General features: G+C 33.0%; 1 protein-coding gene and 3 non-coding genes across 4 annotated transcripts; 1 reads left to right on the forward strand and 3 right to left on the reverse strand.

Annotated features, from left to right (window-relative positions):
- Positions 1–364: 364 nt before the first annotated feature.
- On the reverse strand, positions 365–451 carry LOC125493021 (small nucleolar RNA Z196/R39/R59 family). Its single transcript, XR_007269402.1, has one exon. It is a non-coding gene; the product is annotated as a small nucleolar RNA Z196/R39/R59 family (small nucleolar RNA).
- A 122-nt stretch (positions 452–573) lies between these two features.
- LOC130589964 (small nucleolar RNA Z195/SNORD33/SNORD32 family) lies at positions 574–651 on the reverse strand. Its single transcript, XR_008967479.1, has one exon. It is a non-coding gene; the product is annotated as a small nucleolar RNA Z195/SNORD33/SNORD32 family (small nucleolar RNA).
- A 72-nt stretch (positions 652–723) lies between these two features.
- On the reverse strand, positions 724–812 carry LOC125493038 (small nucleolar RNA U31b). Its single transcript, XR_007269419.1, has one exon. It is a non-coding gene; the product is annotated as a small nucleolar RNA U31b (small nucleolar RNA).
- Positions 813–15589: 14777 nt separating this feature from the next.
- Positions 15590–20925, forward strand: LOC104884558 (uncharacterized). The gene is made up of 5 exons (XM_010669234.3): positions 15590–16043; positions 16279–16586; positions 16740–16885; positions 20336–20474; positions 20527–20925. The coding sequence occupies exons 1-5, from the start codon at positions 15590–15592 to the stop codon at positions 20923–20925; spliced, it is 1446 nt and encodes a 481-aa protein (XP_010667536.3).
- Positions 20926–23541: the final 2616 nt, after the last annotated feature.

Here is a 23541-nt window from a genome sequence, read left to right on the forward strand (position 1 = left end):
TGTTTTTTTAACCATCCTTCTTACATCTATTTAATTAATTTCTTTTACTACTTTTCTCACTCATTTCTTCCCGTGTCTTTCTTTGAAAAAAAAAATCCATAAAGATAAAAGTCCAATGTCAATGCTATAAAGTTGAAAAAGCATTAGAATTCAAAGATTTATTTGAATGTGAACAGCTTTAAAGTAACAGAAAGCTCGTAAAAAAAGGAGCTAACTGTGTCGCAAGATCTGTTCTAAAGTTTTAATTTGTGCCCGTAAAAACGAAATGACCAGCTACATTTATCAAATCTGGACATCAGATACCATAGGCAACATTTATAAAACATAACTTATTTCAATACCATTAATTTATTAATTATTACCAGCAAATCTCAGCCGAAAGATGGTGATAAATTTCTAAAATCTTCACTGATTCATCAGGAATACATTAAATCATTCATCATAGATTTGCATAACATCAAATTTTAACCCTCACAAGTCACACAAACAAATTAAAAGCTACTTTTTCTCATATTCCTATTTTTGGTTTTCAAAAAAAAACTGAAAACAAAAAACGAAGATAAATGATTAGTTTAGAGATCAGATGGTAGTGCATGTAATATATTCATCACTAAATTACAGAAAAGGTGGATACATATCCTCATATCTCCTTCAAAAAATCAATTTCTTTTTTAGAAAATTTCAAATTTTGATACAGAATCTAAAATTGAAAACAAAAAAAGTGAATCAGATTGATGTCATTCACCATGATTTTCGCATCAAGGGATGAAGATGCTGTAAGACGGGGGCGACATCTATCAATCATCACAATCAATTATACTGATGAAATTTTTACATCAACACAATTAATTATGAATATGATAAAAGAAATTTTGACACGAATCAAAAAATTGCAGGAAAATTTAAATTTTTCTGGAAATTGGAAGAGGCAAATGCGATAATAGTTGAAGATGAGAAAGTAGAGTGTTCAAGTTCCAGTTTATAAGTAGATGAAAAATAAACCCTAGATTTGCCTTGGAATATCAGCCGTAGGATTGAATGTGTGACTCAGATGATTAGATAGAAAATCTGTTTTAGTGTTGTTTGGGTGCGTCACTTGATTGGGCTTGATTTATTGTGGTCTGGCCCGTCTGGGTTATGTTTTATTTTAATTGAAGTGTCGATTCATGATACAAACCCCATTTAACTTACATTATACTTGTAACAATTTGGCAATTTGCAACAATTTCTTATTTGTACAGGTATTATTATTGTCCATTTTTATCTAAAATTAAAAATAAATGGTTTATATTACATAAATTATTGTACATGTGTCTAAGGATTGACCTCAGGACTGGACGGGTTTAGGACCGTCTCGGTTGTATTTCTGATTAATTAGATAGCGAAAGGGGGATTGTCCGGTAGGTAATTAATCTCGTCAAAGGATAATTTAAAACTTTTAAAATGAAAGTATTGAAATTTATTTTTGAATTCGAAAAGATCGTTTATTATTATCGGATTAATAAGTAAATGAAATCAGTTTTGAAAATTTGAATAGATGTCGAAAACAATAAAAATGAAACACATATATGAATAATAACTTAACTTGATTGAACTTGAATGAACTCATACAAGGATTGAGTAACAACTAATTTTGAGCGTGAGGCTCTTGTATCTGATTCTTAATTTGCTCTCTATTTTTTGTACTGAAGAAACACACTTGGTTTGCTATGAGAATACAGATAGCTATTTATAGTACATGAATGTTGGATTTTTGTGAAATATAGGCGATAAGTGTTGCCGCTTGAAATGAGAAACAGATTTTCTTTTGAGTTTCTCTGATAACTTGAGTCTTAGATCTTTGCTTTGTTTGATAACTTGATTCTTGGATTTATGTTTGAATAGAATCTTGGCTTTCTATGGCTTCATATGGAAGAGTATGCATTTCATGCTCGGTGGATGCTTTTGCATGTTTGGAAATTTGTTCATTTGTTTTCTTGTAGTAATTGTAATTTTTGTCCTTTTGTGCCTTTGGGTGATGAATTTAGAATTCATCAGATAGTTAGGTGGTATGCTTGATATTTGATGAGCCATTATAGAAATACCCGCATTGAAAATGTTAGTAAAATATGTCCCTAATTTTTGCCTAAGTGATATTCATTAGCGGGATCTTTTAATGCCCTAACTTTTGCCAGGAAGATTCTGCGGACAATTTTCTAATAATGTGAATAAGAGTGTTTTGCCTTCTTGAGATCGAAATTTTCCAGCTCTAAGTTGAGATAAGTATGGATTTGATGGTTCAAAGTGGTTAACGCCAGTAATAAAATACTCTTATATCCATGTAGGAAAAACAACTGTTTATATTCACAATGGATAAAAGTAACTGGATCTTTGTCGTTATTGCAGATTAATTCTTGAATTTTGCGGATGATGTAGAAAAACTCATATGCTCTTGCTTGAGTAGGATGTAAGACGGCGGGATCCTTGCAATAAAGATCACATTTTATTATATTAATGAGTATGAAGTAGTGGGCTGGTTTGATTTTGCCGTTCACCATTTCCATATTGGCGCAAATGATTTCTTCATATATCCATTCATTCCTTTGAATGGAACATATTATTGAAAATATATATTTGGAATTTTGTGAACTCTTGAAAAAATTCTGTGTTTGGTTCTGGTACTTCGTAAAATTTCCTTATCAAGCCATATTTCCATGTTTGAAAATATGGATCAGTCTTCTAAAGATCTCTAGTGGATAGGAAAAATCCTTCAGTTTGGTAATATGAAAATATTAGTATAGATCGTCCCCATGTTCGCCAAATGTTGTAGGGGAATATTTTTTTTATCTTAGGAAATTGATATACCATGTGTTGAAATTTTCTTGCTTTACTTTGTTGATGATAATTTCCTGCATATCGGTTGGAAGCTGATATATTTGAATGATTAGTTCAAATATGAAGAGTTTGGAAATTGTTTTATATATTGTAGGTAAAGTATGGGTTTTGGCTGTTTGAGTGAGGTTGTTTGATAAGTCTTTTGTGGTGGGGGAAAGTTTTTTGAGTAGATCTTGAATCCCTTGGATATGAATTCTTCTTTTTTTTGTGTGAGGTATAGGTCTTTGGTTTTGGAACTTGAAGATGGTTGAGTTTTCAGCATCTGAAATAATTAAATGAGTAAATATGATTGGAAAATAATTTTGATTAATAAAAACTAATTTTTAGGAGAATAGATCTTTTGAAATTTAACAAATATTATCTGATTTTATTTGAAGTAGATCATCTTCACTATGGTCAGTAAAGTTATGTTATGAGCAAGTTTCTAGTGAATATAAGGATAAAACTTTGTTATTTCCCTAGGAACACTACAAGAGGGGGGTGAATTGTAGGTGTAGAAATAAACGTAACTTTTTGCGGAAATTAAAACTTAAACGAATAAACAAGCTAAAGGAACACAAGGGATTTTTACGAGGAAAAACTTCTTGGGCCCAACAAGAAGAAACAACCTCGACCACTAGGGATTTTAAACTCATCTTTCACTAATTAGGCCAAACAACTTTGTTACAACCTAATTCTAACTCGAGCCACACCTTGAGTTCCTAAACTCAAGTTCCTGAGCCACTGTTCCTTTAACAGTAGTTCCTCTCAACTTCACTCGAAGTTATCTCACTCATACAAGCTTCACTCAAAGCTTCTCTCTTACAAAACTTCACTCAAAGTTCCCTTACCCCAAAAACCAAAATACAATTGATCGAAATAAGCTTAGTGGAATTAGAGTAAGAAAGCAAAGAACAAATGGCTATTATGAGAGAATGAAGGCACTGACACTTAATTAGTTAAACTCACTTAATTACTTAGTCAAACACATTTTGGAACTCATTTAGACTTCAATATTTATAGTGATAATCACAAAGAACGTGGGAGTAAAACTCGATTACATGTTAAGTCCATTAACCCATGATGTTCCTTCCCCTAAGGAACACGTTTCTCATCATGTCCCATGATCCCATGATCTCAATATGAACGTGGATATATTTTAGCCACAACTCCTAAGTAATAGGAGTTCCTTGAGCTTTATCCGAAAATCAGTTAGTTATAAAAACAGCTTTTATCATTAATACTGAATTTTTAATCTTTAAGAAAATAATATCTTTTAAACAAATTCTTTATAAAACCGGATAATTATTTTCTATATATTTTCCGAAAAACAAATTTTTTTCCTAAAACAGATTTTCTTTTTAAAACTGATTTTATCATTTAAACTGATTTGAAATTAGATAAAACTAATTTCCTATAATTTAGGCATGACTTACTCAATTGCATAATTGTACCGTTATACTTTTGCACGTCTAAGTCTAGTTCCTTTTATAAACCAAGTTCCTTTAACAGATTCGTTTAGTGCCACTTAGTTTGTTCCTTAGAAAGGAACAAACTCTCATTCTCAAATAAAACTGGCACTGTTCCTTACCATCCTTACTTTGTTCCTTTACACTGGAACTAGAAAATAAAATGTTTAGCTTTTATTCTTCTTGATCCAATGCTTGCTCCAGTATCAACTTATAGAAACTTCTTTACTTAGCTTTTGAAATCCTCTCTTGACTTCTTCCTTGACTTCGTATTCTCCCAGTTCCTTTCATTGATACCTTAAACATCATACACTTAAATAACTCATTAGTTCACTACTTAGTTTGCATCTTTGTTTCTTTGTCATCATCAAAACTAGGGTTCAACAAACTTTTTGTTGAAGGTCTGGATCATGACCACATAATTCACTGACCTTTTGTTTTAAGTCACATTCGTTAGCCTTATGACCTACTCGTCCACACTTATAGCAATAAATTGGTTTTTTGGAATCTATAATTTTCTTTGGTGGTCTGGTTGGTGCCTTAAAGGTCTTTTTATAATATGGATCGTTGTTAATAATTTTTCTAGTTGGTCGAAAGTTTTCTCTATATGATCTCTTTTTATTGATGGCAGAGGGAGGTTGAATTTTAGGTAGTCCAAATGCAGAACAAAAAACTTTCTAATTCTCTACGTCTTTTCCTTTTTTCAGAAGAATATTTACAAAGGAAAATATTTGTCCATAAGTCATACTATCATATGAAATTTCATCTTGACCTGCACTTTCTCTTAATTTTAGGAATATTCTTTGAGAAAATAGGGATGGAAGATCAGACATAAACCTTTTTTTTCCAAAAATATTGATTGCAATCTCCTCGTCTGAAAATATTACTAAGGAATACATCTTTATACCAGCGATAATCATCAAGTGTAGGACACCTAAGATTGGTAAGGACTACTTGGTTTATTGACATTTCTTCCTTTGGATTACCAGTAAAATGCATAGCAATCATATTCGTAAGAATCGAGCTTCCATCTAAAGCTTGTTGTTCATTTTCTATTTTGACGTGATTAAATATTTGAACTTTAGTTTCAATATTAATACTATTGTCCTACCAATTTCTTAATTGACTCGTAAAACCAGTTGTGAGAAAATCTATAATAGTATGTTCTTGACAATTCCCTATGAATATGATAAAGAAATTTTTGATAAGAATCAAAAATTTGCACGTAGATTTTAATTTTTCTGGAAATTGGAAAAGGCAAATATGATAAAACTTGAAGTTGTGAAAGTAGAGTGTTCAACTTTCAGTTTATAAGTAGATGAAAAATAAACCCTAGATTTGCCTTGGAATATCAGCCGTAGGATCGAATGTAAGCCGCCAATGTGTGACTCGGATGATTTGATAGAAAATCTGTTTTGCGTCACTTGATTGGGCTTGATTTTTACTGTGCATGGGTTATGTTTTATTTTAATTCTAGTGTCGATTCATGATACAAAGCCCATTTAACTAGAGAATATTTATAGTATACCTGGTGTACCATGCTCATGGTACACCCAAGACTATTTTCTCCAAATGAGCAAAATAAGCGAATGAGCAAATGAGCAAAATGAATAAATGAGCAAATGAGCAAAATGAACAAATGTGCAAATGAACAAACATTTCTACTCATTTAATAAAATGATCAAACATTTTTATTACAAAAATGAGTAAATGAGCAAAATGCCCATATGAGCAAATTTGGTGTCAAATGAGCACCCGAAGTTCTAATTTATTACAAAAATACCCCTGGGTGTACCATGAGCATGGTACACCCGAGTGTACCATGAGTGAACTCATTTAACTTGTAACAATTTCGCAATTTGCAACAATGTGTTATTTCTACAGGTATTATTATTGTCCATTTTCATCTAAAATTAAAAATAAATGTGTCTGTTTTTATTTAGTTTTTTTTGAAATTATAATTCATACTTGTTGAAGTACACTTCTAATATCTTTAACTAATTATATGCATCGGGATTCGATAAAGTAAATATAGTACTTCATGTTTTTTTGGAGTTGGCAATTGACATTTTTGGTCATAAATATAAATTGTAGTTTGGTAATTTGATAATGACTTGCACATTGAGAAGTTAATTTTATGAGTAATTAAAAAAGCTTCAAGAAAATGTCATTGCATAAAATGATGATATGACAACCATATAATTTATGCAATTTTGAGAAAGAGAAGGTGACATATCACGATTTATGTGTATATTGCAGATAGAAATTATATTGTTGTTTTTTAGATTATATCGATACTATCTTTTAATTTGTAATGTAAATTATTGTGATGAATTATTAATAAGTTTTTATTATGATTAGATAAGCATCATTGATATGTTAACCCATTAGTTGAAGCTCTATATTTTCTTTGGTCAACTCCAAATGTTAACTCCGTATATTTTCTTTATAAAGATTGAGGGAATCATACTATAACCAACTTTGTTTTAAAGTGTGTCATGTCATCACTTGAGATGGGAGTGCCACGTGATGGACTACAATATTCCCTCAACCCACACGTTTTAATAATATACATGTAAATATATATTAGGTTTGGACTCATACATAACACACGAGAAGTTTTTTGTTTAGTAAGAATGTTTATATACAAACTATATTGAAAGTATATAAACGATAATCTATGTTTACTTTATCAAAAAGAGGCTTATATACTATCCGAAATTTAAAATATTTTAACCTCTTAAATATACTTTATTCGTGTTATAATAATTGTAATATACCCTATTGGCACATTTAAAAAAAAAACTCATGTGAAGAGGAGAGAGATAAAGATAGATAAAAAGTAGGCCCATGTGGTATGAAAGAGATGATCGAAGAAAAGAAATTAACATATAAGAAAATATTGCAATTGATATAAAACTTTCAGATATGAAAAATGTTACAATAAAAAAAGAATGGAGAAAGTGTTAAGTTAAGAAACTCTAAATGGCATATCGAAATACAAGATGAGGAGACCCAACAGCTGCCAGTCGAGGCGGGAAATAATCTTACACATATTTAAACAAAAACGAAACATTAGTGATGCATTTTACACAAAAAGACCAAAAAGGGATCTTTATTTTAATTATAGAGTTGTTAAGCAGATTCATGACGTTCATTGTTTATGAAGGACTTATCTACGTACTATATTAGAAATGATCACATAAAAGAGATCATAACTGAAAACTGGTATCGGAAGATACAAACTCACATGCGATGAGGATTGTCCTTGATTTTTTTTTATTATTGTAGAACACATCACTAAAGAAAATTGTCCATTTGAAACCTTATAGGAGAATTTATTCCATGTGACAGAGTGAGTGTCATACAAGGTATATGTATCTTGTTTCTATATAAATCTATTACATGTGACAGAGAAGAGCAACTTAGCTATCTATCATCTTTTGGAAGAGTCAAATACTTATTTAGCTCATTTATCTACCGCCTTTTGGTGCACAATATTTCAGTTACTCTGGCCACAATCTTGGACGAGCAATATTTGAATTTTCTTTTCTTTCCAGTCATCACTCAGGCTGCTAGGGGTGACAGGGCAGAAGAGGAGGAGAAGGGTGGTAGAGGAAGGGGTGGGTGAGGAAGGAGTGAAGAAAGAGAAAGAGGAGGAAGAAGACTGGAAAAAAGTCGAAAAAGAATTACACAAGTTTACTTACTCTAACAGGTAAGCAACCTGGGATCGCTTTTAATTTGTAAAATACCCTTTAAAAGTTGGAATTGCTCAATATTAAACTAAAGTTCGGATTATTTTGTTAGGGGGGTCATAATTGAGACTGATCCTTTCAATTTTTCCTAAATTCATTATGTCCTCTCACAATAGTTTCACTTTTTATCACAAAAAAATAGTTTCATCCTTTCAATTGATTTGTTGTCTCCCCATAAATCAAAAGGTTAATAAACAACCTAACTTAGTGTTGATTTATAAAACAAACTAATACTCAATACTTACAAATCCCTCTTTGATAAATAAAGCTTAAAAATTAGCTCATTTTGTTGATTCACCTTTCTCGATTGGTGTAGTGATGTTAATTAGGTACCCCTCTCTTGTGGCTAATATTGAGCAATGTCTAGTTCAAAAATTGTAATGCTACCTTTTGTAGAAAATTATAAGATAAATAGTGAATCCTTTTTAATAACAAACTAGTATTATGACCCGAGCGGTCCCTCAGGCTAGTTACAATAAAAGAATTATGTTATTATTCTTAAAATTCATAATTCAATAGCGCTACTTTTCGTACTTTTTGTCCATTAAAAATTTGAGAAATTTACGTCATGATGTGATAAGTAAAAATATGTGAAAATGATAGCTTAAAAGGAAATATGATAAAAGAAAATGACACCAGTAGTCTATTGTTAGTTACGTTAAAAGAATGTTAGAGATTTATATATTTGTTTAAGTGTTTTTAGTCAAGTATAATTATTATTAGACTTATCATATTTTATTTCAAATATAAGACAATAAAGTGATAGTGTATTGATGGTTAAACTCTTACTTTTCATTTCAACGGTCACGTGTTCGAGACTTTGCAATTAGCTATTTAATTGAGGAGTACGTATAGACATAAAGTATTTGCATTAAAAGTTTGAGGAGAGTGCCACGTGGGAAATGAGGCACAACTTTTAATATATTCATATAGATTAATCATTACATCGCTAATTAAGAGGTTGGTGGTCTCTAGATCCCGTAGAATGTACTTCTTTTATGCCTCGGGTATTAGCCACAGCTCGTATTCATTCAGTCATTTTACCATTTAGATAGTATCTGATATATAAATTAAGGAATGAAGTTTGAACAATATTTTACGTGCATTAAATTTCTCCTTAACTATAAAAGGTTTGAGCCTATGAAAATAGGCTCAATGTTGGTTTTTTAAAAAAGGAAATTAAATTTTGGATTACTAAAACATATATATTTGAAATGGAAAATTGTTAATAATAAGTCAATATTTTGGATTACTAAAACATACTAAATAAATTATAAGCTAGGTCGAAATCAAGTCGAATTTGTCAAAAACCAACTACGAACTACTTCCTCTGCTTTTTTTTTTTTTTTACTTGCTACATTGTTGATTTCACAAGTTCTAAAAATATGTCCCTTTCACTCTTTTTTTGATGTACTTTTTGACTCTTCTAACATTAAATAATATAGTGTAGTCTTCCTTTTTGAAGGAAAAAATAGTAAAAAAATATTTTATTACAATGAAAAGTACAAAAGATAATAAAAAATTATTACTTTTTGGTGGTCCTAGTCCCCAAAAAAAGAAAGTTGAGACTAAGTAACAAGTAAAAAAACCATTAAAGAAAAATATAACAATTAAAAAAAAGGCGGAGGGAGTAACAAACTAAGCTAAAATTCAAAGATAACTAAAAGTATGAGATGGGATTAAAGACCAACTAATCATGAAATAAGCATAAGAATATCAAATATATCTAGATAAATACGTGAACACTATATAAATTAGCTATTGACTCAACACACAACTCTCATCCTACTTTCATAAGCAGAGAAATTATCAAAAATATCAAATAAGGACTCTCGCCCACTATCAACATATCCCAAAGTTTGACCATCCAAGTCAATAATATAAATCAATAGGTTAGGCTCTAATGCCAACCTAAATGAATCTACTCAAATCAAATACAACATTAAAGTGATCAAAGAGAATGCAACATAGATTAAGGGCCTGTTCTCTTCGGTATAAAACAGCTGAACTGAACTGAACTGAATTGAATTGAATTGATCTGAACTGAATTGAACTGAAACGAATAATGATATGTGAGAGTAAAAGTATCATCCAGAGCTGAACTGAACTGAACTGAAAATAAGATGGGGAGAACGGGCCCTAAAAGTACTAAACAAGCAATAATTTGATCAACAAATCTTTAACTCTAATCTCAAACGGTCAATTCAATCATGATTCGGTTTTCACCCAAACCCTAACTCATTAACTACTCATAAGCATACAAATGAGAATTGTTAGATAAATCAACTAACAACATGATAATAGTCATTGATGTAATATTAGACTAAATAAAATAAAGCAAAAATAATTAAACTAAGCATGAAGAAATATGCTAGTAAGAAAAACAATTAAAATAAAGCAGTAAAAAAGAAGAGAGAAAGAGAGAGAGAGTAAGAAATGCTCAGTAATAAATTGTTTTTTTTTAAATAGGAAAACAAATACAATAAGATGGCCCCCAAGAGATGCTCAGTAACAGTAAGAAATACTCAGTAATAAATTGTTGAATCTTTCAATACAAGTTTTCACCCTTAAATCTCCAAATCTTCAATTTTTTTGAGTTTTCTCCTTTTTTTCTCTAAACTAAAAGAGGCTAATTCTCATTAAAACCCTGAAAACTATTTATAGAACTAAAAATAGTGAATAATAAAAATTGACTCCCCAAAAAAATGAATTAAGGGTATTTTAGTATTTATACTACTTATAAAATTAAAAGAAGAAGAAAAAAAATAAGGTTAAAGATTGTAAATATAAGGGAAAAGAACTGAAAGTAAAAGGAAAGAAGGTGAAACGGAAGAAAAAGAAAAGGGAAAATTCCTCAGATACTGCCGAGGTTTGGCGTGATTCACAAATTACTCCTCACATTTGAGGAATTCCTCAAATACCCCTTAGGTTTGTGATCCTGCTCAAAATACCCTTACTCTTGACGGAACCCTAACGCCGTTAACTTTTTTTTCTCTCTCTTCACTTTTCTCTCTTTCCTCCCACCATCCTCTATTGATGAACCTTCAAGCTTTGTCTCTCCTCCCACCATCCTTCCTTTGTCACATTTTAAACCTCATAATTTTCTCTCTCCTCCTCCCATCATCCTCCATTATTATTTTTCTTGAATTTTCAAGTAGTTTGTTAAATTAACAAAATAAAATCAGATTTAGTTTGATAAATTAATTCAAAAATCATCTTCCCTCGCAACTCTTTTTTTCCTCCTTCTGCTTCCATTGTCGGTGACCACTGAGCTCGCTGGAGATTCTTCCTCTTCCGTGACGTTTCTCCCTCGGTGTCACTGCTCTCTCCTCTTCTCTCGTCGTTGCTCCAGTCACTGCCGGAGCTGTGCGTGCTACTTGGATTCTCCCTCCTCTGTTCGCATGTGTCTGCAGCCGGTGCTCCTTCGTCTACCACGCCGGTGTTGCTGCTACATTCTATTCTCCCTTTTCCCTGCTGATTCGTTGGTGGTGCTAACACCTCTAGTGGTGGTCGTGTGTTGGTGATTCGCAAAGTACATCTAATCATCAATAAATCGATGGATGAAAATCGATGGACGAAGGAAGATGAAGATTGGGTGGAGGGAGAAAGACATGGAGGTGGGAGGAGAGAGAACACTTGGAGGTTTAGAGGTTCATCAATGGAGAATGATGGGAGGAAAGAGAGAAAACTGAAGAGAGAGAACGGCATTAGGGTTCCGTCAAGAATAAGAGTTTTAATTTGGGAATTACGCCAAATTTCAGGGATACTCAAGGAAAAGAAATAACGGGAAGTAAAAAAAAACAAGGGAGAAAAGAAAAAAAAAACCCACTCCTGCTCGTTTCATCTCGAGGTCACTCATCAGTGACACCACTCAGGCACTCAATTTCACTTTGTAGAAATTCTCCTTTTTTTTTTCTTTGGCTGGCGGAGCTGAGGTGGTGTTGTGGTGGAGTGAGGTGGCGGTGGTGGTGTGGCTTACAGTTACTGATGCACTGACCCTTGGGCCTTTCCCGTCCCCTAGTCTTAATCCGAGTTGAAGTGTCGTTGAAGTGGAAATTATGAGTGAAGCAGAAGGAATTCCATTAGAAACTACCCTCTTAATTCAGCATCTTCAAGAAGCAATTCCAGTACACACTTCTTACCTCTTCTCTCATTATGGGTCTCTCTCACTTCGTCCTTCTACTTCTCCAAGGTTAAGAAACTTTGCTTTTCTCGACTTTAAGGACCAACTTTCCGCTTCACATGCTCAATGGCCAACTACATGGGTACCCTTTCCTTTTCCACATTCTCACTTTTCATTCTTCTTGTTTACTTTGATGACTATGTAATCTCTTTGCTTTATTGTGGTTTTCTTATGTTGCGATTTCTTGGTAAAGTCTTGTCTGTTGAGAAATCCACTAAGCTTTCCCATGAGAATAAAGAATTGAACCCCTCAAATCAGGCCCATTTATGAGATTTTGGAGCCTAAGGACAAACCTACATATTAGGGCCCTAATTATGTCCAAGTTTTTTGAATGTTTATTTTTGCTCCAGACTGAAAAATAAACTGTGTCTGGTCCTGAAATGTTGATTTTCAGTCCGGATCGCGAATAATTTTCTTTTTTGTCTTTTACATAACTTCTATAGAAAATTTAATTTTACAATATTTTTATGTACTTTTTATGGATATTATATCAAAAAAAAATCATTATTATATGAATTAATAGCTATATTTTATATATATTAGAGAGAATGAAGAGGTGAGAGAGATAAAAAGCTTTGGTGTATAAGAGAAGATGAAGGCAGTGGCAGACCCATCTAAGTATACTGGGTATCAAATTGGAGGTATCATCATCTCCTAATTGTTATAGGTTTAGGTTTGAGCTTGTCAAAGTAAGCAGACTCTCTTATGGAGTGAAATTGGCTTTGGATATTGATCATTTAATCTATTGGAAAGTATCCAAATCAAAATTATCAACTCTATGGAGCCTAACTCATTTACAATTGCAAAACTATGTCGATAGCAATCCAAATTGGTGATGATCCCTCCATTGAGTTTTATCATACTATTTCTTTCCACTTAACATGGAGATCTCTCTATCTTTCCATTTGTTAGACATGTATAGATGTGACGTGTACATATAGAATTAACATTAACATATAATTCACTATCATAATTTTAGTTTCAAAATATATATAAAATACTTCACAGAGTCAATGTAATTCCAAGAAAAGCATAGTTTGTTTGTTTAATACTTTCCAAAATTTAATGTCCATGTCCATTGGGACGTTGGCGAGGCAGCGCGGGGAGAAGAGCAAAAGGGAACGGGGGTTTTCGCGGGTTGGAGAGGGAGTGAGAGTTTTGGGGTTTTCCTTTTGGTGAGAGGGAAATGTCGTGAAAGTGAATAAGTGGGTTGTGGTTTTGTTTCTCAATTAACCGTCTAAGCAAAGAATAAAAGGGGTAACCATCTTTAGTTTTTATGTTGGCAAAAACCACTTAACTACATGAATTCATATAATTCCGTCCTCTGTTTCACAATAAGTGAAACATAGAGAAAGTGGGGAGTTACCAAGGAATTTAGAGAGAGAAAGTTGGGACCACAATAATGCACAATTTTGTTGGTGGACTCGAGACCATCATGTTCTCTGTGGTCTTGGAATGAAACGCACACAATAACATACAAAACGCCATGAATTTAAATAATTTTTTTTTATAAAAAAAAGGCAGAAATCATTGGATTTCTCGCACAAATTGCGGCTGAGGGAACTTCCCCAGACCCCCAACATGGCTCAGAATTTTGTTTTTAAAAAAAAAATTAAATTACTATAGTATTATCTTTTTTGAGGGGATACTATGGTATTATCCATTAGTTTTTCTTTTTGATAAACATTATTATCTATTAGGTTGATTAAACTTTCACAAATTTTCTTTAAAACAAGGAACTTATTTTAATAAAAAAAAGAAGTACATGAAAAGTACATGAAGATATATAAAAAAAGAACATCATACTGATTATAAAGGAACATACATGTGCATATAATAGTTGATAAACAAAAATATATCAAAAATCACAATAATGAATAAAATCATAAAAAAGAACATGAATATATCAAACAAAGAACATCATACTAACTCTAAAAGAACGTGTGCATATAAATTGAGAAACGAATACAAATTATGAAAGGACATGCGTATATAATACTTGAGAAATAGAAGAATATTATAAATTCATAAACATGAAAATAAATATGAAAAAGAACATTATTAAGGTATAAAATAAAGAACACCATACTAATTGTAAAAAACATGACAAAACAAAAACTAATAAATGATAGTAGTTTATTTTTAAAAAAAAAATTAAATGTGATGTTATCGTGGGAGTGATTTGCCGCAATTATTGGGACTTATCAACCGCAATTCTCGCTGCTTGTTTCACGCTATGAGTTTTGGAGCAGGACCAGTAGAGGAGGGTGGTCTCTAGTCCACCATCCACGCTTTGACAATAAAGTAGAGTGAAGAAGTATTGAAGTTGTGGTCCCCTCTTACTTTTTGGTGGTATATTTGTAATAAGATTGAACTTTTTTTACCATTTGGAGCTTGGTTTCACTTATTGTGATTATTCCAAATAAGGAAGGTGTTTCACTTATTGTGAAACGGAGGAAATATAAAATAATAATAGTAACTTCATATAATTTATATAAATAAATATATTATAACCACCACAAAAATAAATATTCATACCTTAATCCAAATAAAATAATAATATTCTAAAATAATAATAGTAACTTCATAGAGGAGACCCAACAACCCCCTAGGTTTGTGTTGAAATTAGTGAATGACTTGAGGGAAGCAAAGAAAAATGCTGCGACTGAGAAATAAACTTAAAAAGATTGCTGAAGAAAAGGAAAGAGAGAGTGAGAAAGAAAGAAATATGCAAGAAGAAGAGGAGGCTTTGAGGGAATTGGAGAATCAATTTCCCCCTATGGCAATTGAAATACCAGTTTACAATATAGATGATTTGAGTATGATGGAGTATTTTAGAGTTTTTTCACAGGAAGAGGAAGAATTTATGATGGGAGAGGAAGAATTTATGATGGGAGAGTCACAACCTCAACCTTCCCCCCTCCACCACAGACACACTCCCCTGCCCACTCCTTCCAACCACCTCTATCCCCAACTGAACATGTATATTTACCCCCACAATCCTCTCCTCCACCATCCCCTCCACATCCACACTCACCTCCCCAACCTTCCCCTCCTCCATCCCCACCACACGAAGTACCCTCACAACCACACTCACCTCCCCAATCTTCCCCTCCTCCATCCCCACCTGAAGCACAAACACACTCACCTCCCAAATTTTCCAAACCTGCTGCTTCAAACAAAGCAGGTGCTGCAAAAAAAAAAAGTTGCAAAGAAGGGATTTAAAACTGCTAAAACCGTTGTCCAAGAGGGTTGGTACATATGTACCAAATACTAGGAGATCAGAGAGAGGGGCTAGGAAGCCTAGAAATCCTCCCCAACAACGTGAAATGCATGTGGATGATCTTAGGAAAGAAGAACTGGCAGATGAATTTGAAGATGAAGATGATGAGTATGTTGGGGAAGATGGGAGTTCAGAGGATGAGGGATATGATTTAGAACTAGAGGATGAATTTGAAAATGAAGAAGTGGATGTACTGGTGGAGAAGGAATTTGAAGATTACTTGGATGGTGGGTCAGTTTTAGATCAGTTGTACACAAATGGGACAATTGTGGGGGAGATGATTTTTGGGCAGGTAAAGCTTGCTCAGTGGATGATCTTTTCAAACAAAGATCACATCCTTGGAGTGTTCAAGGACTTCTATATTCAAGAGGGGTTTGCTGTGAGGGTTGAAAAGGTTGACAACCTTAGGCTCACTGCTAGGTACATTGAGGACTGTGAGTTGAGAATTCATGCATCCAAACTGATGGATGGCATCAGTTGGGACATAAAGTCCATAACAGGTGAGCACAAGCTGTGTGGGAGAATGAAGGAGAATCCAATGGTGTCTTGTGTTTGGTTAACAAGACATTTAGGTGATGTAATTAGTGCAAACCCTAATGTACCTGTGCACTCGTTACAAAATATGTTTATAGAGGTATAGGATAAAGGTCAAGGAAAGGTTGTTGTACAAGGTCAAGTGCTTGACAAAGGAGTAGATGTATGGGGTTTTTTCTGAATCCTATGGTTTGCTACCAGCATATGCTGAGATGATTAAGCAGACTAACACTGGTAGCTATGCTTTAGTTACTTGGACAACCAACTCTTCAAACATCACACCAAAGTTCAAAGCTTGTGTCTTCTCCATTGTCGCTCAGTTCAAGGGGTTCCTAAGAGGCTGGAGACCTATTATTGGGTTTGATGGAACACATTTAAGTGGTTTCTACAAGGGAATATTATTGACTAATGTGGGTATTGATGGAAATAATGATATATTTCCAATTGCATATGGGATAGTTGAAACAGAGAGTAAAGATAGTTGGACCTATTTTTTCAAAAATCTTGAAGTTGGTTTTCCATTCACAAGGTGTGTACAAGGATGATTGGACATTCATAAGTGATAGGAGGAGGGTAAAATTTCTTTACTTTATAATTTAATTTCTATATTTACATCCTAATTACATCCTAACTAACTGCTAATTTTTTTCTCCTCCTTGTAGGGTGTTAAGGGAGCAATGTTGGAGGTGTTCCCTAGAGCTAACAGGAGAATATACTGTCAACACCTTTATTCTAATTGCAAGAATGCTGGATTCACTGGTTCTGCTTTCCACAAATCCTTCTGGATTGCTGCTAATGCATACAACCTGTATGTGTACAAAAAAGCCATGGAGAAGATAACAAAGGTTGATCCTAAAGCTACATAATACAAGCACAAGGCAGAAGAACAATGGTCTAGGCATGTTTTTGACCCTGTTGTGTGCTATGATCACAACACAACTAATTTTGTTGAGTCTTTCAATGCATGCACAAAGCCTTTCAGAGATATCCCTGTCCTTACTTTGTTGGAAGGTAAGTATTTTGTGCTGTTTTGTTGTTCTAAATTTGCTCATTATTTGTATGCTTGCTTATTATTGGTATGGGTTCAATTACATTTATTGTTATGTGTAGTTCACTTGTAAGTGATAAGATGGTTAGCATTCGTAAAATTAAATAGGAATCAGAGAGTCAATTGCAAGTTTCTGCAAAATCTTTTTGGTTATGTGCAAGAATGCCCTCTTTAATTTTGTTAATTTTTTTTTGGTTTTTTGTCCATAAGAGCTACAATTTGCTAATTGAAATGCTTTTGAGACGTCGTCTGTGGAAGAAAAAGATTAAGACAAGATAAGGTGGTTAGTGCTAGTTGCTATGTACAAGTGGGTATATATGTATAGAAGAACTCTAAATATATAGATGTGCTTTTTCTAGGGATAACTTTGCTTTAAATTGATGGTCATTCGCTTAGAAGATATCAGCTGGTCTCTTGTGTTGTAGTTTGAAGACATTTTTCTGGGGATAACTTTGCTTTAAATTGATGGTCATAGATCTAAATTTCTGATTGAGAATTATTCTTCCTCTTGTTTCATCTGACTCTTTAGAAATTAAAGGTCATATTGATATTGCTTGAATGCTTGAATCAAAATGGTTTGAGGATGAGATTTGGATTGGTAGCTCGGTTGATTATGTCATGGTGTCGTGAAATTTGTTATTTAAGTTTTGCAATTTGATGGGTGTTGCTTAATTCATGCCTTCATGGTTACATTCATTGTTGAGCAAGTTAAATCTAGTAAATACTAAAAATTGGTGTCGAGTTCTGATCCTTGTGTATGTACTATGTAGTTTTGCAAAGTTAATGATTTAGCCTTTTGGATTATGTGACAGTTTGAGTGAGGAGAGCAGGGGTTTGAGATGGAACTCGTTAGTCAACATGCTTATACAGAAATGAAAATATTGATGGATGGATAATACTATATATCTTCAATAATTTCATCCACTATGATCTAGGCATTTGCCTGGTTTAACTGATATGTTTTTCGACATTTATTCAGACCAGGCATTTGTTCCAGATTTATTTAGTTATTCATTTAATTTTTGTTAATAATTGTTTTTTTTCTGGTTAATTTCATTAATTTCTTTGTTTTTGTTGATTTGCAAGGTTATGAGATTTGCGTTTGAGTTGCAGATTTGAAGTTGGTTTCGATCGAGATACTAGATTTAAAGTCCGTTTTGGTTCCAGATTTTTGTTGTGGAGTTTAAAGTGTACATGTAATTATTTGAGATTTGTATTAGATTTTGTTCTAAGTATACTAGAATTTAGTTCTAGAATTATTTTTTCACTTGTAATTACATTTATTATCAATAATAATTGAATTGATTAATTTGTTTGCCTTAATGAAAAAAGTATCGTATTTGCATCATTCCATATCTTATTACATTTAATATCAATTAATTAAAAGCAAAAAGCTATTACATTTAATACTAGTTAACCAAAAGCAAAAAAAACAAACAAACAAAAGAAGTGCAAATGCGTACCAAAAACAAAAAATAAAGTGCAAATGCGTATCTGAGAAAACGGTCGCTAATTAGCGACTGCCAAGGACACGGTCGCTAAATAGCGACTGCCCAGGCGGTCGCTAATTAGCGTATGTTGTGGTCGGTCGCTAATTAGCGACTGCCTAGGCGGTCGCTAATTAGCGTCCGTAGTTCACGCACTAGTGGAAAATTGAAGAAAGGCTGCGCTAAAAAAGGCATGTAGGGCTGCGCTTTTTGACAGCAGCCCTTTCAGTAGCAGCCCTTCACTTTTTAAGTAGGGCTGCGCTAGAAAAGCGCAGCCCTTAAGCTAGAAGGGCTGCGCTAGTTAGGAAAAAGCGCAGCCCTTCTAGCCCAGAAGGGCTGCGCTAGTTAAGAAAAAGCGCAGCCCTTCTGGGCTAGAAGGGCTGCGCTTTTTCCTAACTAGCGCAGCCCTTCCTACCAAAAAAAAAAATAAAAAAAAAATTTTTTTTGTCATTTTTTTACTCATAATCTCACATTTTCTGAAATTAAACAGAAGAGAAACGAAACGAAAATACTAAACCCAAAACAATAAAAAGAATGAAACGAAAATGAAAAAAAGGAACAAAAACTAATATACAAAGAGAAGTATACAATAATAAGTATACAAGAACATTAATCAAAACAAAGATGATGAAATACAAGAAATTATATAGAAAGAGAAGTATACAAGAACATTAATCAAAATAAACAAAGAGAAGCATACAAGAATAACATTAATCAAAATAAACAAGAGAAGTATACAAGAACATTAATCAAAACAAAGAGAAGTATACAAGAACATTAATCAAAACATATAAACAAAGAGAAGTATACAAGAACATTAATCAAACATATATAACAAAGAGAAGTATACAAGAACATTATAGATCTGAAAATACAAGAACTACAACCTAATAATGTTTAAATACATAAAACAAAACCCAAATACATAATTTAAGGAAAAAAAAAATTTCGGAAAAACTTAAAATGGCTATTTGGAGGCTTAAACGAACTCGGATGGCTTAAAAAGCCTAAACATCAACGCATAGCGTGAGTTTGACTCGTTGGCTCGTTCCGCTTCCGAAAAGGTATCACAATAGGCAATCGGACTCCGTCGCCATGTTTAGTGCAAATCATTTCAAGGTTTTTGTCGCAAATGTTTATGGGAGATTTTGAGAGAGAAGAGAGGATGAAGGAGAGAAGGAGGAAAGGAATAATGAGGGACGTGAGAGAGGAGAGAGAATGAGGGATAATATATTTGACGAATCCCCGCTCAATATTTCAAAGCCCGCGATTCCGAAATTTCAAATTTTTTCAGGAAGGGCTGCGCTTTTTTAAAAAAGCGCAGCCCTACTAAGCAGAAGGGCTGGCTTTTTAAAAAAGCGCAGCCCTTCACTTAGTAGGGCTGCGCTTTTTTAAAAGCGCAGCCCTTCTGCTTAGTAGGGCTGCGCTTTTTTAAATAAGCGCAGCCCTTCACTAGTAGGGCTGCGCTTTTACGAAAAGCGCAGCCCTTCCTGCGCAGCCCTTTATGTTTTTTCCTCTAGTGACGGTCGCTAATTAGCGACTGCTAAGGAAACGGTCGCTAAATTCGAAATATCAGACGCTAATTTTTTTGCGTCCACTTTGCGGATGCTATTTGGAGAATTAGCGACCAAGGGTTTTGCATATTTAGCTTCCGTTGGCGGACGCTAATATATTTAGCGTCCGATTCCGCGTTTTTAGAGTCTGATTTTTGCGGATGCTAAAGGCTGACATTCTTGTTGTGTATGGAACTTAATGACCTCACTGACTATGCCACTAAGTTGTTGGAGGTGAGTATTGATAAAAGCAGGTTTTGCCATGTTGTTGAAGCTGGTGGAGGGGAGTTTGAGGTGTTGGATGATCATGTTCACTTCCTCATTAGCCTAGAAATTAGGATGTGTGATTGACAAATGACAGGGCACTGATATACCCTGTAAACATGGTTTAAGGGTTATTTTTGACTTGAGGCTTGACCCACATGACTATGTCTCTGCCTACTACGAGGGGGCTGCATACAAAGAGACATATGCAAGCCACATACACCCCATGCCCGACTCATCTCAATGGCCTAAGTTTGAACTCTTTATAAATCACCCTCCCCCATTGAAAAGAAGTGCTGGAAGGCCGACTAAACAGAGGAAGAGAGGGCCAAATAAGAAGGAAAAAGGGAAGAGGAGCAGCACTATTAAGTGTGGCAAGTGCAAAGAAGTTGGCCACAATTTAAGGACATGCAAGGGAGGGGCAACACAAAAGCAAAGAAAGGACTCTGCTGCATCAACATCACAACCACAACCATCTGATGGGCCTGCTCAGTAGGGGAAGAAAAGAAAGATTGATGTTGGTCCATCTACTTTCAAGGGTGCAACAAAAAAAAAACAGAAGAAAGGCAAGAATGCAGTTTGAGTAATTAGGGGACTAAACTTTTTTTGGGTACAAAAGCAAACTTTTTTTAGGTACAAATTAGGATCAACAAAGTTTTTTGGATGAAACATGGTAAAGTGCAAACAATATGGTCATCTTTTTTGTGAAGTTACTTATAAGACCTATTATTGGGTCATTTTTATAAAGCTACTAATATTATTGTATATGGAATGTTATTTGTTATAAATTTGGTGCTACATTACAATTCTTGCTTCATTTGTTCATTACAAAAAAAGTAAAACAAACATAAATACGCCTATTCTTATTGCTCCTTGCATTATTTTTTGTTGTTGTTTGATTCTCTTCTTGAGTAGCTTCATTTCCTCTTTCAAGTTCACGTTACTTGCGTCATCTTCCTCTTCTTGTCTCACATTGGAGTTATGGTCAATCATACCAACGCACCACCTAATTGTGTTGCAATCATCGCACTTGTAGTACAATCTTTGTGAATTCATTGAGGATTTCGAGCTCTGAATTGCGAATTTTTTCCTACATTTGCAAGTTCTATTAGGAATTCTAATGTATGTGGATTCTAAGTAATTAGAAGTGTGAGATTGTGAGCTCATTAGTAAAATTGGAGTAGGATTCAAAAACATTAATTTGGATGAGGAAGGAGCAAAATACCTGGAGTAGGACTACTTTTAAAGCAAATCCCAAGTATTGCAACGGTCAAAAAAATTATTTCAGTTTTAAAAAACTAGTTATCAAAATTTGAACATATTAGTAAAACCTCAGGGGTATTTCGTGCATAAAAGATCAGGGTTAACGATCCTCTGACGTCGTTCCTCATTAATGACATTTTGTACATTGTTTACAAACCTTGGGGGTACCTAGTGCATTTAAAAAAAAAATTAGGGGTATCCCATGAATTTTGATAAAGTACAGGGGTACATGGTGAAATAACCTTATAATATAATATAATATAGTATAATATAATATAATATAATATAATATAATATAATATAATATAGTATAGTATAGTATAGTATAATATTGTATAGTATAGTATAATATAGTATAGTATAGTATGATATGATATGATATGATATGATATGATATGATATGATATGATATGATATGATATGATATGATATGATATGATATGATATAATATAATATAATATAATATAATATAATATAATATAATATAATATAATATAATATAATATAATATAATATAATATAATATAATATAATATAATTGATGATAATAATAGTTTTCAATAATATAATATATTTTCGTCTCTTTGCGTAATGATAACGGCACACTTCATTTCTTGAGGAGGCATTGTGCATTTTCAAATGATGATGTGTATAGGCCAGAGATGCCTATGGATGCTAATAATATGTTTTATGATTGAGATGATTGTGAAGGATAATCTATTTAACATTGTGTGACTTTATGGTGTATTGCTTTTAAGTTAGAACTTTTAGTTATTTTATGTTTATGAGGATTCTATATGTGGAACTTATAGTTATTATTGTATTTTATATGTGAAACTCATTGTGGAACTTTTAGTTATTATCGTATTTTATGTAGTTGTTTAAATCAAATTCCATTAAATAAGATATGTGCCTATGTAGAATGGATAAAGATTTGGTGCAACAAAGTTTAAACGGGTGCCATTGCATTTAGGGGGAGAATCGGGGAATCATTTCATACATAGGATCTTGATTGTTGACAGACCATCATAACTTGTGTAAAGAACAACTTTAGCTAAGGAGAGAAATATTTGTAAGTCTTGCTAATATGCTTAAAGCACAACAACTCCTAGTAGATGGTAGATATATAATAATAATAATAATAATAATAATAATAATAATACTATAATAATAATAATAGTGATAGCAATATCAATATTAGTAATAGTAATAATAATAATGATGATGATAATAATAATAATAATAATAATAAAATAATCGTAATTGTAATAATAATTATCATTATTTTATTATCAGAGAGATAAATTAGGAACTCAACATAATTGATTGGAATTGAGGCTCCGTTTGGTTGGATGTAAAACATTTTACATGAAAAATCCAATCGTGAAGCTAATTTTTTTTTTGTTTGGTTCAATCTAAAGAAGTTATGAAAAAGAGAAAAATAGAAGGGGAGGGAAGAGGATGGACAAGAGGAGAGTAAAAGGTGGCTAAGGAGAAGGGCGAAAAGTGTATTTTTCCTTCTTTTCTAAAGGAAAATAATTTCCACCTATAGCTGATTTGATAGAAAACTTGTTTTACACCCCTTAGCATACCAAACAATGGAAAATAAGAGGAAAAGGAAAACTATTTTTCATGGAAAACATTTTACACCATGCCAAATAGAGCTTGAATCCAACTGCTTATAACTGAACTGAGAATAAAATAGAGAGAACCGACTAAAAATAATAACCGTATCTATATCATAATATTTAGAGTCATAACAAATTTTCAATACAATAAGTTATTATAAACTCGTAAATCAATTTTTTTTTTTTAAAAAAAAAAAATCTGCTGGAGTCTTACATTTTC

This window comes from Beta vulgaris, chromosome 8, assembly GCF_026745355.1.
Source record: "Beta vulgaris subsp. vulgaris cultivar EL10 chromosome 8, EL10.2, whole genome shotgun sequence".
Lineage (NCBI taxonomy): Eukaryota > Viridiplantae > Streptophyta > Magnoliopsida > Caryophyllales > Amaranthaceae > Beta > Beta vulgaris.